At 42.3% G+C, this 14,397-nt stretch overlaps 1 protein-coding gene across 1 annotated transcript; it reads left to right on the forward strand.

The window, feature by feature from the left end:
* The first annotated feature begins 716 nt into the window (after positions 1-716).
* Positions 717-13,240, forward strand: LOC136664007 (lactase/phlorizin hydrolase). The gene is made up of 17 exons (XM_066641002.1): positions 717-1,356; positions 1,901-1,971; positions 2,095-2,178; positions 2,538-2,631; positions 2,950-3,028; positions 3,140-3,830; positions 3,914-4,559; positions 4,840-6,396; positions 6,511-6,779; positions 6,859-7,149; positions 7,664-7,862; positions 8,851-9,053; positions 9,385-9,491; positions 9,681-9,812; positions 9,982-10,205; positions 12,562-12,798; positions 13,005-13,240. Exons 1-17 carry the CDS (start codon positions 717-719, stop codon positions 13,238-13,240), a joined length of 5,760 nt encoding a protein of 1,919 aa, XP_066497099.1.
* The last annotated feature ends 1,157 nt before the right edge of the window (positions 13,241-14,397 follow it).

Consider the following 14,397-nt stretch of genomic DNA (forward strand, 5'->3'; position numbering starts at 1 on the left):
TGAGGAATAGCCTCAGACTCTGCATCTTAATGAGCTGCAAAGTAAGGCATATAGTTCTTAGGACAGTTTACTTGCAGCACTACAAATTAAATGAACTCAAGTTCTCTCGCCAATAAGGTAAATGTCTGTAAGCCATTAAGAAAAGATGTGTTCTAGGATTATTTGTTGGGAAAATGTTTCTATAGAGCTTCAGACATCAGACTGGATTGGAAATTAAAGTTGCCAAACAGACCTTTACAACAGATGAAATGCTTAGTAATCACTTAGTTATCACTTTAGCAAGCCTTAATAAAGTTGATTGCTTGATTTTTTGGAGTAAAGTGTTCTGATAAGATAGTAATAATATGTGCACTAAGGTCTTAATGCTTTTCCAGTATTTTATGAAGGTGAAAAAATGGGAAACAAGTGGTTAAATAAACAGTATCAATTAAAAAATTAAAGTATGATTTCTAATGAAATGTTAAAAACTTTAACAGTATTTATATAATTGCATCATAATATCATTATTTTTTCAGACAAACTGCCTTATCAACCATTTTAATTTATCTAAGGTCATAGTCTGTCTGCTGTTATCAGTCAGTGGCTGCACTAAATATCTACCCATGGTGTATTTTGATGTATTGTATGATTATGAAATTGATAATGTATCAAACTCCAGGCCTGAGGGGAGTGTATGTATAAAGGGCTTTCAAAAGATTCTCTTGAGAAAGCTCCCCATGGCAAAGATGAAGGGGACACACACAGTAGTCCTTCTCTGGCTACTGGGTTTTTATGGGAGCTGTAGTCATGCAGAAGACTCTGAGGACTTTATGCTTTTAGCAGGGCCTTTATCCAATCGGTTCATCAAGAAATTGGAAAGAGACACTCTTGCCAGACAAACATTGTCCTCAGGCGCTTCTGACGCTGGCGATCCATTTGACTGCAGAGACCCTCTCCCCGCAAAAACCAGAGAATACTTCCAGTACCTTCAGAGCATAGGGGTGACCCACTTCAAAGTGCCTTTGTCCTGGTCAAACATCCTGCCCACAGGTGAGTCCAGCCAGCCACATGAAGACACGGTGACCTGCTACATTAACCTGGTGAAGGGACTGACCGAGTCCAGCATCCAGCCTCTGCTGGAGCTCCACAGTTCTGCAGTGCCAGAAGCCCTGAGCCACAAACATGGAGACTGGGGGGACCCCGCCATGGTCCGGCTGTTCCGAGACTATGCAGCTTTCATCTTCACCAAGTTCGGAGACCTGGTCAACTCGTATATCACCTTTAGCCACTTGCACAAGCTCAGAGATCCAGTGCAGTTTCAAAACGCTCTCCAGGCCCATGCTGAGGTGTATACACTCTACCACCACATGTTTCCAGGTGAGAATACAATGTATTTCTGCACAGACTTTAAGTTTTTTTTACTTGTTGGATTCTATCAGGGGTTAAAAACTCAAAAATATGGCATTTCATAATTTGTTTTAGTATGTTTTATGTTTAGTATGTTAAACTGGTCAAATTAAAATCACTTCTGCACTGAAATCTACTCAATGATGCTATATTTCCCATCTGAATAAGGTAGAAAATGCAAAGATTACTGTTTTCATGAAGATTTACTAGATCAAAAACACCTGAGTGGTTTAAAACATTTTGTTTCTTTCTTTCTTTCTTTCTTTCTTTCTTTCTTTCCCTGAAGTCACAAATAAGTTGTGGACCCAGAAATCACATTGGGTCATTGGTTATTGGCCTTGATAGCTTTGACAGAGCAATATGCGCAACTTAGTAGTTTACTGCCACTGCCTATATATCTATGTGTATTACATTCAAAAGACTGTTACAGTCTTTAGTTGTATCTTCAATATCTATCTACTGTTTGTCCCATAGACATTCCATGATACAAGATGATCATTCCTCTGTTTTTCAGATGGTCATCTGTCCCTTGGAACTAGAGCCAGTGATGTCAGCAGTCTGTACCAAAGTGTACCCACGATAAAGGTAGGGTTTGAGACTGGTCAGACTGTCAAAGCATATGTCACATAATCTAATTTAACTGTAATGTATTCTGTATGTAAATATATGTGAACATACTGTACTCATTAAGTTTTATTTTGTGTTCAGCAATATATGGATTTCTTATCTGTGCATATGGAGTATGACTGCGCAGTCAAGACAAGTCTGACAGGGGAAGTAAAAAGCATGCAGGTAATTCAGACGTGTGCCCACTTTCCAAATGTCTGTAACCACCTAAACGATGATTGTTTTAGGATTAAATGATAGAGTTAGTAAGGTTAATAATATCAAAACAAAGGCAAAAGAAAATTCTGTATAATTTTACTTTGTGGAACACATTTACCATTAATATGTACATTTTTCATCCTGAAAACTGACTTAATACAGAATATCATTCTGCACCTAATAAACATCTAATATGTGTTTATGTGGTGCAGATATCATTTTATATAATATTTAGCATGTGTTTTTGTTGTAGCATTGCCTTTACTTGCCGAGAGAGACTGCTCTGCTTTGCATTGAAACAAATCAAATTCAGTGTCTCTTTTCAGATGACGACGGGTAAACTACAAATTCTCATGTATCACATGAACGTCAAAAACTGTGGTGACAAAACCTCTCAACCCCTCATCAGTGTCCTTGAAGGTAAAAGCCCCCTTTATACACTATAAAGATATGGTCTAGTGTCCTGTGTAATCTACCCTTGTAAATGTGGCTCCAAAGATAATGTACCAACTGCACAAATCTAAAAAAGATAAAAGACCATAAACTGTAAGGGGTTCTGATTGCTCATCCAAGCAGTTTTCTTCCATGCTCCAGAGTTCACAAGAACCAAAGTTGTATAACATTTGTTACCCTCTATAAATCCAGTAAAATAAATTTCTACTTTATTGCCATTTTTACTCTAAAAAATTGTGTACAATGCTGCATGTGTTACTCAACCGAATGAATGTGATCTTTCAGCTTTAAGAAACAAAGAGATTCATCTTATGGGCTGTGACATTACTGACCTAATAGGAAAACTTGATCGAGGGCATGCAAGGTAAAACACATAAAAATAAAATATCATTTCAGTATTTTCACTTCAGTGTTGCATTCTATGTCTTTTTTACCCCCCCCGAGTCATGACGACTTTTATTCTTTGACTGTACAGTGTGCAGACCTATGGCATGGAGGCTGAAGGCAAGGAGCAAAGTAATTCTTCACTTTCTTATCAAAAGATCTGGGAGAAATTCAGACATGAAAGCCCAGCAGATAGAGATTTATTTCTTAATCGTACTTTCCCTCTTGGATTTCAATGGGCAGTCTCAACTGAGTCTTTCAAAGTGGAGGGTGGCTGGTCTGAACATGGCAAAGGGGAAACAATCTGGGATCGCTTTGGTCATAAAGGCATGGTTTATGCTAATCAGACGGCTGATCTGGCCTGCGACAGTTACCACAAGGTGGACTATGATGTGTACCTGCTTAGAGGCATTCTCTCCCCCAATTATCAGTTCTCCATTTCTTGGGCTCGCATTTTCCCAACTGGTACCAGAGAAAGCCTGATTGAGAAAGGGGCATTGTATTATGACAATCTGATCAACGCTCTCCTAAAATCAGGCATAACACCCACAGTCACCTTACACCACTGGGACCTACCACAAGCTCTCCAGGACAGTGGAGGCTGGACCAACAACTCTATTGTGGGCTCATTCAAAGAGTTTGCTGACTTTTGCTTCTCCAGGTATGGAGACAGAGTGAAGACCTGGAATACTTTTAGCAGCCCCTGGTTTATTAGTAACTTTGGGTATGGTACAGGCGAGTATCCTCCAGGTATTAAGGACCTAACCACAGCTTCCTACCAGGTAAGTTTCTCATATTGTTTCCACAATGCTGTAATTGTAAACATTGTAGGATTCTTATAAATCTTATGTTTATTTGATCTCAGGTGACACATAACATCATAAAATCCCATGCAGAAGCATGGCATGTCTACAACAACAAATATAGGAAACATCAGGGTGGGAAAGTTGGCATCGCTCTCAACTCAGACTGGGCTGAACCAAAGAACCCTGATAATCTCCATGATGTAGAGGCTGCAGATCGCTACCTGAACTTCATGCTGGGGTGGTTTGCTCACCCCATATTTGTAGATGGAGATTATCCAGCATTGCTGAAAAAACAGATTGCGCTGAAGAACACTGAATGTGGCAAAGACCTAGCCATGCTCCCAGGCTTTACAGAAGAGGAGAAAAAGAATATCAGACATACAGCTGATTTCTTTGGGCTAAATCACCACACGTCCCGTCTGCTCAGTGTAAGTCGGGGCCGTTGTGTTCCTGGACAAGACGGTGTTGGAGATTTCAAGGCAGACATTGACCCAAATTGGCCTACCACAGCATCAAGCCAAATCCAGTCTGTGCCATGGGGTCTTCGGCGTTTGCTGAATTATATTGCTACCGAGTACACGTCAGTGACTGGTGTGCCCATTTACATCACTGGAAATGGGATGCCAACAGAATACAACAACAACCTGATAAATGACACATACCGTGTGGACTTCCTTAAGAAATACATTAATGAAGCCCTCAAAGGTAATAATTAGAAAAACTCTGACAATTTTAAAAAACGTGAGCATTAAACATTAAAACATTTGGTAAATCATACTGGAGTTATCAGGAGTGCTTTAGCCTGGACTGATTTTTGAATGAGGGTCAGTTCATAGCAAACATCAATAACAGAGTTCTGTACAGTACAACAGCCATTTTAACAAATGTTACGAAGCTGATAAAAACAAATTTAGGACATACAAGAAATGTTCTCCTGACAAATTGTACTCAATCTTAACATTTTTTTTTGATTATGTCTTTACAGCTATTGACTTAGACGTGGTTGATGTACAGCGATTTACAGTCCAGTCCCTATTAGATGGATTTGAAGGTCCTCAAGGCTACAGTGAAAGATTTGGACTGCATTATGTAGATTTTGAAGATCCTGATAGACCCAGAACACCAAAATCATCAGCCTACTACTACTCTCAGATCATTCAAAGTCATGGTTTTGGAAACACAAGAGCATCTTCCTTGAGCCAAATCTTTGGCAAAAACAAGGACCAGTCAAGAGCCCCCCCTCTGCCGCCATCTGAAGTTCCCTCGAAATCTAAAGTAGTTTGGGAGAGGTTCTCTCCTCAGTCCAGATTTCAGAAGAAGCTTTATTACTATGGAACATTTCCAGATGATTTCCAGTGGGGTATTTCATCCTCCGCATATCAGATTGAAGGTGGCTGGGACGCAGATGGCAAGGGTCCTAGTGTGTGGGACAATTTTACCCACAAGCCTGGTGCCATCAAAAACAACGCTAATGGTGATGTGGCTTGTGACAGCTATAATAGAATGGAAGAGGATCTCTACATGTTGAGAGCACTGAAAGTCAAGGCTTATAGGTTCTCATTATCCTGGCCTAGGATTTTTCCAAATGGTTACAGATCTTCCTTAAACAAGAAAGGCATAGAATATTACAACAGACTCATAAATGGTCTCATTGCATTTAATATTACACCAATGGTGACTCTTTATCACTGGGATCTCCCTCAAGCTCTCCAAGACATCAATGGCTGGGACAATGAGGACATGATTAAAATATTCAATGACTACGCTGATTTCTGCTTTGAAACCTTTGGAGACAGGGTTAAGTTTTGGATGACCTTCAACGAACCCCATGTAATTGCATGGGTAGGCTATGGAATGGGAATGTTTCCTCCCAATATCAAGAGCCCAGGAGATGCTCCTTATAGAGTAGCACATAACCTCTTAAAAGCTCACGCCAAAGTATACCATACATATGATGAGAAATACAGAAAACTACAACAGGGGCTGGTGTCCATCAGCCTGGACAGTGAATGGTTTGAGCCTCTAGATGTAAACACACCTCGAGAAGTGGCAGCTGCTGACAGGGCACTCCAGTTTGTGCTTGGGTGGTTTGCACATCCTATTTTTAAAAATGGAGACTATCCCGATGCCATGAAGTGGCAGGTGGGGAACAAGAGCGAACTTCAAGGTTCAGCTGTATCCAGGTTGCCTACTTTCAGTGACGAGGAGAAAGCCTACATCCAAGGCACCGCTGATGTGTTCTGCCTCAACACATACACTACCAGAATGGCACGTCATGTGACAGCTAGACTTTCCCCAAAATCGTATGAGCATGATCAGGATGTTGCTATATCGGATGTGTCAGACTCTCAAGGCACTGCAATGGCAGAGATGAGGGCAGCAGCTTGGGGATTGAGAAGACTTCTCAACTGGATAAAGGAGGAGTATGGGAACCCTGACATTTACATAACGGAGAATGGTGTATCTACAAATACTGACACCACAGTGGATGACACGGATAGAATATTTTACCTGAAGACCTACATTGACGAGGCCCTAAAAGGTGCAGTGATGCTGTTACACTTGTATTGTTTGGTTTTGTTTTTGCTTTTTTAATTAAAAAAATATAAAAAGCATACACTTACAATACGAAATTTGTATTGTCTTTTGTTATTAGCACATAACCTGGATGGGGTACGTCTTAGGGGCTACACTGCTTGGTCCCTCATGGACTCCTTTGAGTGGCTTAATGGCTACAGTGTTGGCTTTGGACATCATCACGTGGACTTCAAACACCCAGAGCGGCCAAGAACTCCCAAACGCAGTGCCCACTTTTACTATCAAATAATGAGAGACAATGGTTTTCCACTACCAGCTGAAGAGGAACCAGTGTATGGTATTTTCCCAGAGGGATTTGCATGGAGCGTAGCGACAGCATCTTATCAGGTAAACTATTTTTTGTTGTTGTTGTTCATAGTTGCTTGAAGCCTTTTGATTTATCCTGTGTTTTTTTCCCAATTCTTAGATTGAAGGAGGCTGGAGAGCGGATGGGAAAGGTTTAAGCATCTGGGACACGTTTGCCCACACTCCACTCAGAGTGGGAAATGATGACACTGGTGACATTGCCTGTGACAGCTACAACAAAATCAGTGAGGATGTTGAAGCACTCAAAAAACTCAGAGTCAACCACTACCGCTTCTCCATATCCTGGCCAAGAATTATGCCTGATGGAACCAGAAAAAATATCAACAAAGCTGGACTGAATTATTATCATCGGCTCATAGATGCACTTTTGGCAGCCAACATTAAGCCTCAGGTGAGCAAAGCATTTATCAAACACATTTACTAATCACCCAAGTTAAAACATTTATGACGTGACAGTAATTTTGTGCATTTTCTCTGTCACAACTGTGTTTGGGAAAGTTTTCTCTGTCACATTTGTGACCATTTGTGGAAAACACAAAGTCAGTTATTGTATCAGTTCAGTTAGATCCAAACGCACCAGAAAAAGGTCTGAATAAATGAATGAATGGACAGTGAACTTCTTTCAGTTTTTCATACAGTTTCAATATGCACAACATTTCAAGCAGATTCCAAGTGTGTTTAGTTTCCAATGATTTGAACAGAACAAATGGTTGTTTTAGAGGAACCTTTCACACACTTTCACCTATTTGTGATCAAGCTAAGAAGAAAAAATATTAAATATAGTAATAAATCAAATGATAAAAAGCAAATTATAATTTCACAGCTGCAAAGAGGCAACCTTCCACTGCTGGTCTAAATGATATTCAGCATGTATTTTAGTGTTTTCCTCTGTTCCACACTAACAGGTGACACTGTATCACTGGGACCTCCCTCAAGCTCTGCAGGATGTTAAAGGATGGGAGAATTGTACAATTGTTGAAAGATTCAAAGACTATGCTGATGTTGTCTTTAGTAATCTAGGAGACAAAGTCAAGTTTTGGATCACAGTTAATGAGCCCTACAACATTGCAAACATTGGACATGGTTATGGCACTGCTGCCCCAGGTACAGTAATAAAAATATTTTAAAATAAAAATTTAATGCATTTAAAAAATATAAATTCCATCACAAGGGCGGCACAGCAGAGTCACACAGCTCCAGGGACCTGTAAGTTGTGGCTTCGAGTCCCGCTATGTGTGACTGTCTGTGAGGAGTGTGGTGTGTTCTCCCTGTGTCTGCGTGGGTTTCCTCCAGGTGACTGTCAGTGAGGAGTGTGGTGTGTTCTCTCTGTGTCTGCGTGGGTTTCCTCCGGGTGACTGTCTGTGAGGAGTGTGGTGTGTTCTCCCTGTGTCTGTGTGGGTTTCCTCTGGGTGACTGTGAGGAGTGTGGTGTGTTCTCCCTGTGTCTGTGTGAGTTTCCTCTGGGTGACTGTCTGTGAGGAGTGTGGTGTGTTCTCCCTGTGTCTGTGTCAGTTTCCTCTGGGTGACTGTCTGTGAGGAGTGTGGTGTGTTCTCCATGTGTCTGTGTGGGTTTCCTCTGGGTGACTGTCTGTGAGGAGTGTGGTGTGTTCTCCCTGTATCTGTGTGGGTTTCCTCTGGGTGACTGTCTGTGAGGAGTGTGGTGTGTTCTCCCTGTGTCTGTGTGAGTTTCCTCTGGGTGACTGTCTGTGAGGAGTGTGGTGTGTTCTCCCTGTGTCTGCATGGGTTTCCTCCGAGTGACTGTCTGTGAGGAGTGTGGTGTGTTCTCCCTGTGTCTGTGTGGGTTTCCTCTGGGTGCTTCCGTTTCCTCCCACACTCTAAAAACACACATTGGTAGGTGGATTGGAGACACAAAAGTGTCTGTAGGTGTGAGTGTGTCATCCTGTGAAGGACTGGCGCCCCCTCCAGGGTGTGTTCCAGCCTTGCGCCCAGTGATTCTGGGTAGGCTCTAAACCCACCGCAACCCTGAACTTGATAAGGGTTACAGGCAATGAATGAATGAATGATTAAAATGGGGATACAAGTATTTTCAGACATTAATTGACTGTAAATAATGATTGTACTCGTCTATCCAGGTATAAGTCTTCGGCCAGGAACAGCACCATATATTGTGGCCCACAACCTCCTCAAGGCCCATGCTGAGGCTTGGCATTTGTACAACAACAAGTACCGTGCCCTTCAGGGTGGCATTGTTGGCATCACTATAAACTCAGACTGGGCAGTGCCTAGAAACCCCTACAAACAGGAGGATTATGATGCAGCCCAGCGAGTTGTGGAGGTAAATACGTGTTCCTGCAACTCAATCGAATGCACCTGAATATGAGTGTGATACACTGTATGTCAAAAAATGCTTAGACAGCCCTAACTACAAGGTTGGCTAATCTGAGGAAGAGCTTGAGGTCGCCAAGCTTATTACCAAGTGTTGACCAGAGGGGTATAACACCCCCATGTGTCCTGGTCTGGACTGTGTTCCTGGTCCGTCCAGTGATTCTGTTTAGACTCTAACATACAGTGACCCTGAACTGGAAAAGCAGTTACAGATAATGACTGAATGAATGAACAAATAAATGAATGAATGAACAGAACCCTTACACAATTCTGTAATGAAGTTCCAGATTGGCTGGTTTGCTCATCCTGTGTTTAATGGAGATTACAGTGATGTGATGAAGAACAGAATTCGGGAACGAAGCTTAGCAGCTGGTCTTGCCAAGTCACGGTAACTATTACTTTCTTAATGTGAAGTGTTCCATCAGATCACAAACATCCAACATTCATCCAGGTATCTGTCAAGTGGTTTGTAAGTTTAGACGTGAGCACACTATGCTTTCAGTCACAGAATTTGGGGGAAATAAAGCCTTATTTAAGTATGGTTTAAATGATATTCTAAACCAACTTGTCTTTGCAGTCTCCCAGAATTTAGCCCTGAAGAAGTGCAAAGAATAAAAGGAACTCATGATTATTTTGGGTTCAATCACTATACAACTGTCTTGGCCTTCAACTTGGATTACAAGAAACTTCAGCACTATGATGCAGACAGGTAATGGTCAAACTGCAGTTTAGATGTGCAGCACCTTGTGGAACTGGCTTGTAACTAATGCATACAGTCACTCATTATTTTGTTAAACAAAGTCATAGACGTTTAATGAAAGGCACTATCCAGCATTATTCAAGTGATCATTTGTTTCCTGTGTTTTCTTGTTTTAAAGGGGGGCAGGAACTATTCATGATCGCTCTTGGCTGGACTCTGGATCTTCCTGGCTCAAAGTAACTCCACCTGGATTCAGAACAATCCTCAACTTCATCAAGAATGAGTATGGAAACCCTCCCATTTATATTACTGAGAATGGCATCTCTGAAAGAGGAGATATGGACCTGAATGACATTCACAGGATTCACTACTATGAAAACTACATTAATCAGGCTCTGAAAGGTACCATTAGTATTACTTCAACTTCCAGCTACTGAACAATGATTGTGAAAAGTGTTGCTCCTTGGTGGGCAGTGACTAATTACTTACTCAGATGCATGTGCTGACATACAGGGGTTGGACAATGAAAGTGAAACACCTGGTTTTAGACCACAGTAATTTATTAGTACGGTGTAGGGCCTCCTTTTGCGGCCGATACAGCGTCAGTTCGTCTTGGGAATGACATACACAAGTCCTGCACAGTGGTCAGAGGGATTTGAAGCCATTCTTCTTGCAGGATAGTGGCCAGGTCTCTACGTGATGCTGGTGGAGGAAAACGTTTCCTGACTCGCTCCTCCAAAACACCTCAAAGTGGCTCAATAATATTTAGATCTGGTGACTGTGCAGGCCATGGGAGATGTTCAACTTCACTTTCATGTTCATCAAACCAGTCTTTCACCAGTCTCGCTGTGTGTATTGGTGCGTTGTCGTCCTGATACACGGCACCGCCTTCAGGACACAATGTTTGAACCATTGGATGCACATGGTCTTACTGGTGCAATGTGCAGTTAATGAAGATTGTCCACCAGGCTGCTCCAGTTTAGCCATGAAACCTCCCACACTACAATGACAGGTGTTTCACTTTCATTGTCCAACCCCTGTATATACTGAGCTCTTGCCAATTTTCTGAGTATATTCCAAAAATATAAAATCTACTCTTACAAATATAAATAAATTTTAATTTGTAAATAATTTGTAAAGTTTTTTTAGAGAAAATTTGTCACTGTGGTGGTATCTTTTCCTGTCTCGGGGTGGTACCCTCAGGGCCACATATTGTACCTTTAATTATAGGGAACATAATTGTTCCTTATCCTATTATAATTGTAGATATTAAAATTGTGTTAATTTCATACGCCCCGTTTTATCTCCAGGACTTAGATTAGGTTTTTATTTCCTTTCTTTAGTTCTATAATGAAAACGAAATATTCACCTCTCCTTCTGGAGAAGAGAGTGTATTGTATCTTTAGGGAACTCAACTGGACTTTTAAACACTGTGTGTACCTTTAGTGACCAATAATGTACCTCCACCGTACCTTTTCTTCTGTACAAAAAAACAAGACAACCTTGATATTCATTTAAAATATGTTTTAAAATAAAACCCTCAGGGTATTCTGTGGGGGGTGCTCTGGGAGTATGGGGTACTGGGCTCTTTGATATGAGCCGTCCAGTCCCTGTACAAACAGAGTAGGAGTCTGGTTCATATGGCTGGCAGTAAGTCCGACTGGTTTCCAGTGGGAGTTGGACTCCGTCAGGGCTGCCCGCTGTCACCAGTTCTGTTCATAATTTTTATGGACAGAATTTCTCGGCATAGCCAAGTGGCGGAAGGTGTCCGGTTTGGTGGTCTCAGGATTCCATGTTTGTTTTTGCGGATGATGTGGTCTTGTTGGCTTCATCGAGCTGGGACCTCCAGCTCTTGCTGGACCAGTTTGCAGCCGAGTGTGAAGCGGTAGGGATGAGGATAAGCACCTCCAAGTCCGAGTCCATGGTACTCAGTTGGAAAAGGGTGGAGTGCTCTCTCCAGGTTGGAAGTGAGGTCCTGCCTCAGGTGGAGGAGTTTAAATACCTCGGGGTATGAGATTGACAGGCGGATCGGTGCAGCGTCAGCAGTAATGCGGGCTCTGTACCAGTCCGTTGTGGTGAAGAGAGAGCTGAGCAGAAAAGCAAAGCTCTTGATTTACCGTTTGATCTACGTCCCAACCCTCACCTATGGTCACGAGCTTTGGGTAGTGACCGAAAGAATGAGATCGCGGGTACAAGCGGCTGAAATGAGTTTTCTCCGCAGGATGTCTGGACTCTCCCTTAGAGACAGGGTTAGGAGCTCTGACATCCGGGAGAGACTCGGAGTGGAGCCGCTGCTCCTCCACATCGAGAGGAGTCAGTTGAGGTGGTTCGGGCGTCTGGTCCGGATGTTTCCTGGACGCCTTCCTGGTGAGGTGGTTCGGGCATGTCCAACGGGGAGGAGGCCCCGGGGCAGACCAAGAACACGCTGGAGAGACTACATGTCTCGACTGGCCTGGGAACGCCTCAGGAGGAGCTGGAGGCAGTGGCTGGGGAGAGGGAGGTCTGGGTTTCTTTGCTCTGACTGCTTCCCCCACGACCCGTGGAAGCGGTGGAAAATAGATGGATGAATGGATGGAAAAAACCCAACAATCATTATTAAGATCAGTGATTTCAAGCCTTTGAACCGAAGTGTGTGTAGTGTTGTCTGTCTAGCTTTGGTGTCAGCCTTTAGTGGTTGAGATGAAGTGTAATGATGTATAAATTATAATTATAGCCTTATTATGATGTTATAAAATTTAGAGCTTGTTTTGTCTTCTAGCTCATTTAATTGATGGAGTGGACATCCGTGGCTACACTGCCTGGACATTGATGGACAATCTGGAGTGGGCCACTGGTTTTGCTGAGAAATTTGGCCTCTTCTATGTGAATCGTTCAGACCCCTCTTTGCCACGTATTCCCAAGAAATCAGCCACACATTATGCCACCATAATAAACTGTAATGGATTCCCAGACCCCAGACATGGACCTCACGAGTGTCAGAATCTGGAACCTGAAGGTAATCACACAGTTAACAAATGAAAGGTGAAATATTTGACATCAGCGTTTGACTCAGTGGCAGTTAGAACACACACAAACACACATTATTAGGGGAATGAACACACAGACCTAGAGACGTGGGCACCCAGATGCACCTGAATTTTGTATTTAAAGTTTAAAATGAGTTGCTGGATTGTTGCTATATAGTCTACTCTCTCTCTTCAGGAACAGAATCTGCCCCTGAAACTCTCCCACCCAGCCCATCTCCAGAAGCAGTCTTCGGGGTGAACTTTCTGGGTTTGGAGATGTCACCTCCAGATGTTGGAGTAGCTCTGTATGTCCTCTTCAGTCTCAGCATTGCAGGGGTCATTGCCACCGCCCTCATCGCCTACCAGTGTATCAAAGTGAAAAAGAAATCCAAACAAATCACGGAAGAACACATAGCCCTTGAGAAGTTTTGATTCAATTGTTTTTTACTGTTTTTACATCTTTGTCTCATTTACACTTCTGTTCATGGAAGATTTGGCAGATTCTCTTTCTCAGAGTTTGACTGGACGGACTGGAGCACTTTGTAGTTTTATAATTACAGACTATAGTCCATTTGTATACATTATATTCCCCCTTTCCCCCTGTCCCTCAGCGCTCAGGACCCCCACAGAGCAGGTGTGATGTGGTGGTGGATCATTCTCAGTGCTGCAGTGACACTGACGTGGTGGTGGTGTGTTAGTGTGTGTTGTGCTGGTGTAGAGTGGATCAGACACAGCAGTGCTGCTGGAGTTTTTAAACCCTGTGTCCACTCTCTGTCCACTCTGTGAGACACTCCTCCCTCGTTGGTCCACCTTGTAGATGTAAAATAGCAGATCTGTAGCTGCACAGTTTGTGTTGGTCGTCCTCTAATCCTTCAGTGGACACAGGTCGCTGTTGACTGGATTGTTTTGGTTGGTCATATATTCTCAGTCCTTTAGTGACACTGAGTGCTTTAAAAACTCCAGCAGCACTGCTGTGTCTGTGTGTCTGATCCACCAATACCAACACAACACACTGTAAAAATTCCATGCAGAAATGCTGCAGAGTTCTTTGGTCAGAGGAGTCTATTTTTCAGACTGTTTTCAGAAAAATTAATATGCTTCCTTTAAGGCAATGTCTATTCCACATGTTAACATCTCCTATTGAAAATGTATGGCGTATCATGAAATGAAGAATCAGACAACAGTAACTACAGGCTGTTGAGCAGCTTGAGTTTTGAATAGGCATATCTCAAGTAGGTTACACTTTAAATTACAGCCCGTTAATTATTGAGTGAGTACAGAGTAAATACCTGTGAATAAGTCGTAAGCTCAACTAAGTACTGAGTGAGTAAAGGGTATGGCACTAGAAATATGTGGTTATTACTGAGTATTTAACAAACACTTTACAAATAAAGAAGAAGAGCAGAAGAGAAGCACCCATTTCCTCATCATTAGCTGTTAGCTGTGTTCGTATAATGCCCCAAATACATATGAACAAAGCAGTGTAAAACACCTCCTAAGCATGTAATGATGGTTATTGTGGTTAATCACATGTTCTTCCTGAACCCAATGAGCACAAAGCACCTGAAACTCTGCTGGAGCCTGTAATG

Source organism: Hoplias malabaricus, chromosome 12 (assembly GCF_029633855.1).
Source record: "Hoplias malabaricus isolate fHopMal1 chromosome 12, fHopMal1.hap1, whole genome shotgun sequence".
NCBI classification, from domain to species: Eukaryota; Metazoa; Chordata; class Actinopteri; order Characiformes; family Erythrinidae; genus Hoplias; species Hoplias malabaricus.

What these genes read in the sequence shown, in the direction of transcription:
- LOC136664007 (XM_066641002.1), top strand. Translation starts at nt 717, where the DNA reads ATGGCAAAGATGAAGGGGACACACACAGTAGTCCTTCTCTGGCTACTG. An exon ending in TTATGGCACTGCTGCCCCAG is followed by an intron (nt 7,863 to 8,850) that starts GTACAGTAATAA and finishes TCGTCTATCCAG; the next exon opens with GTATAAGTCTTCGGCCAGGA. An exon ending in CATTAATCAGGCTCTGAAAG is followed by an intron (nt 10,206 to 12,561) that starts GTACCATTAGTA and finishes TTTGTCTTCTAG; the next exon opens with CTCATTTAATTGATGGAGTG.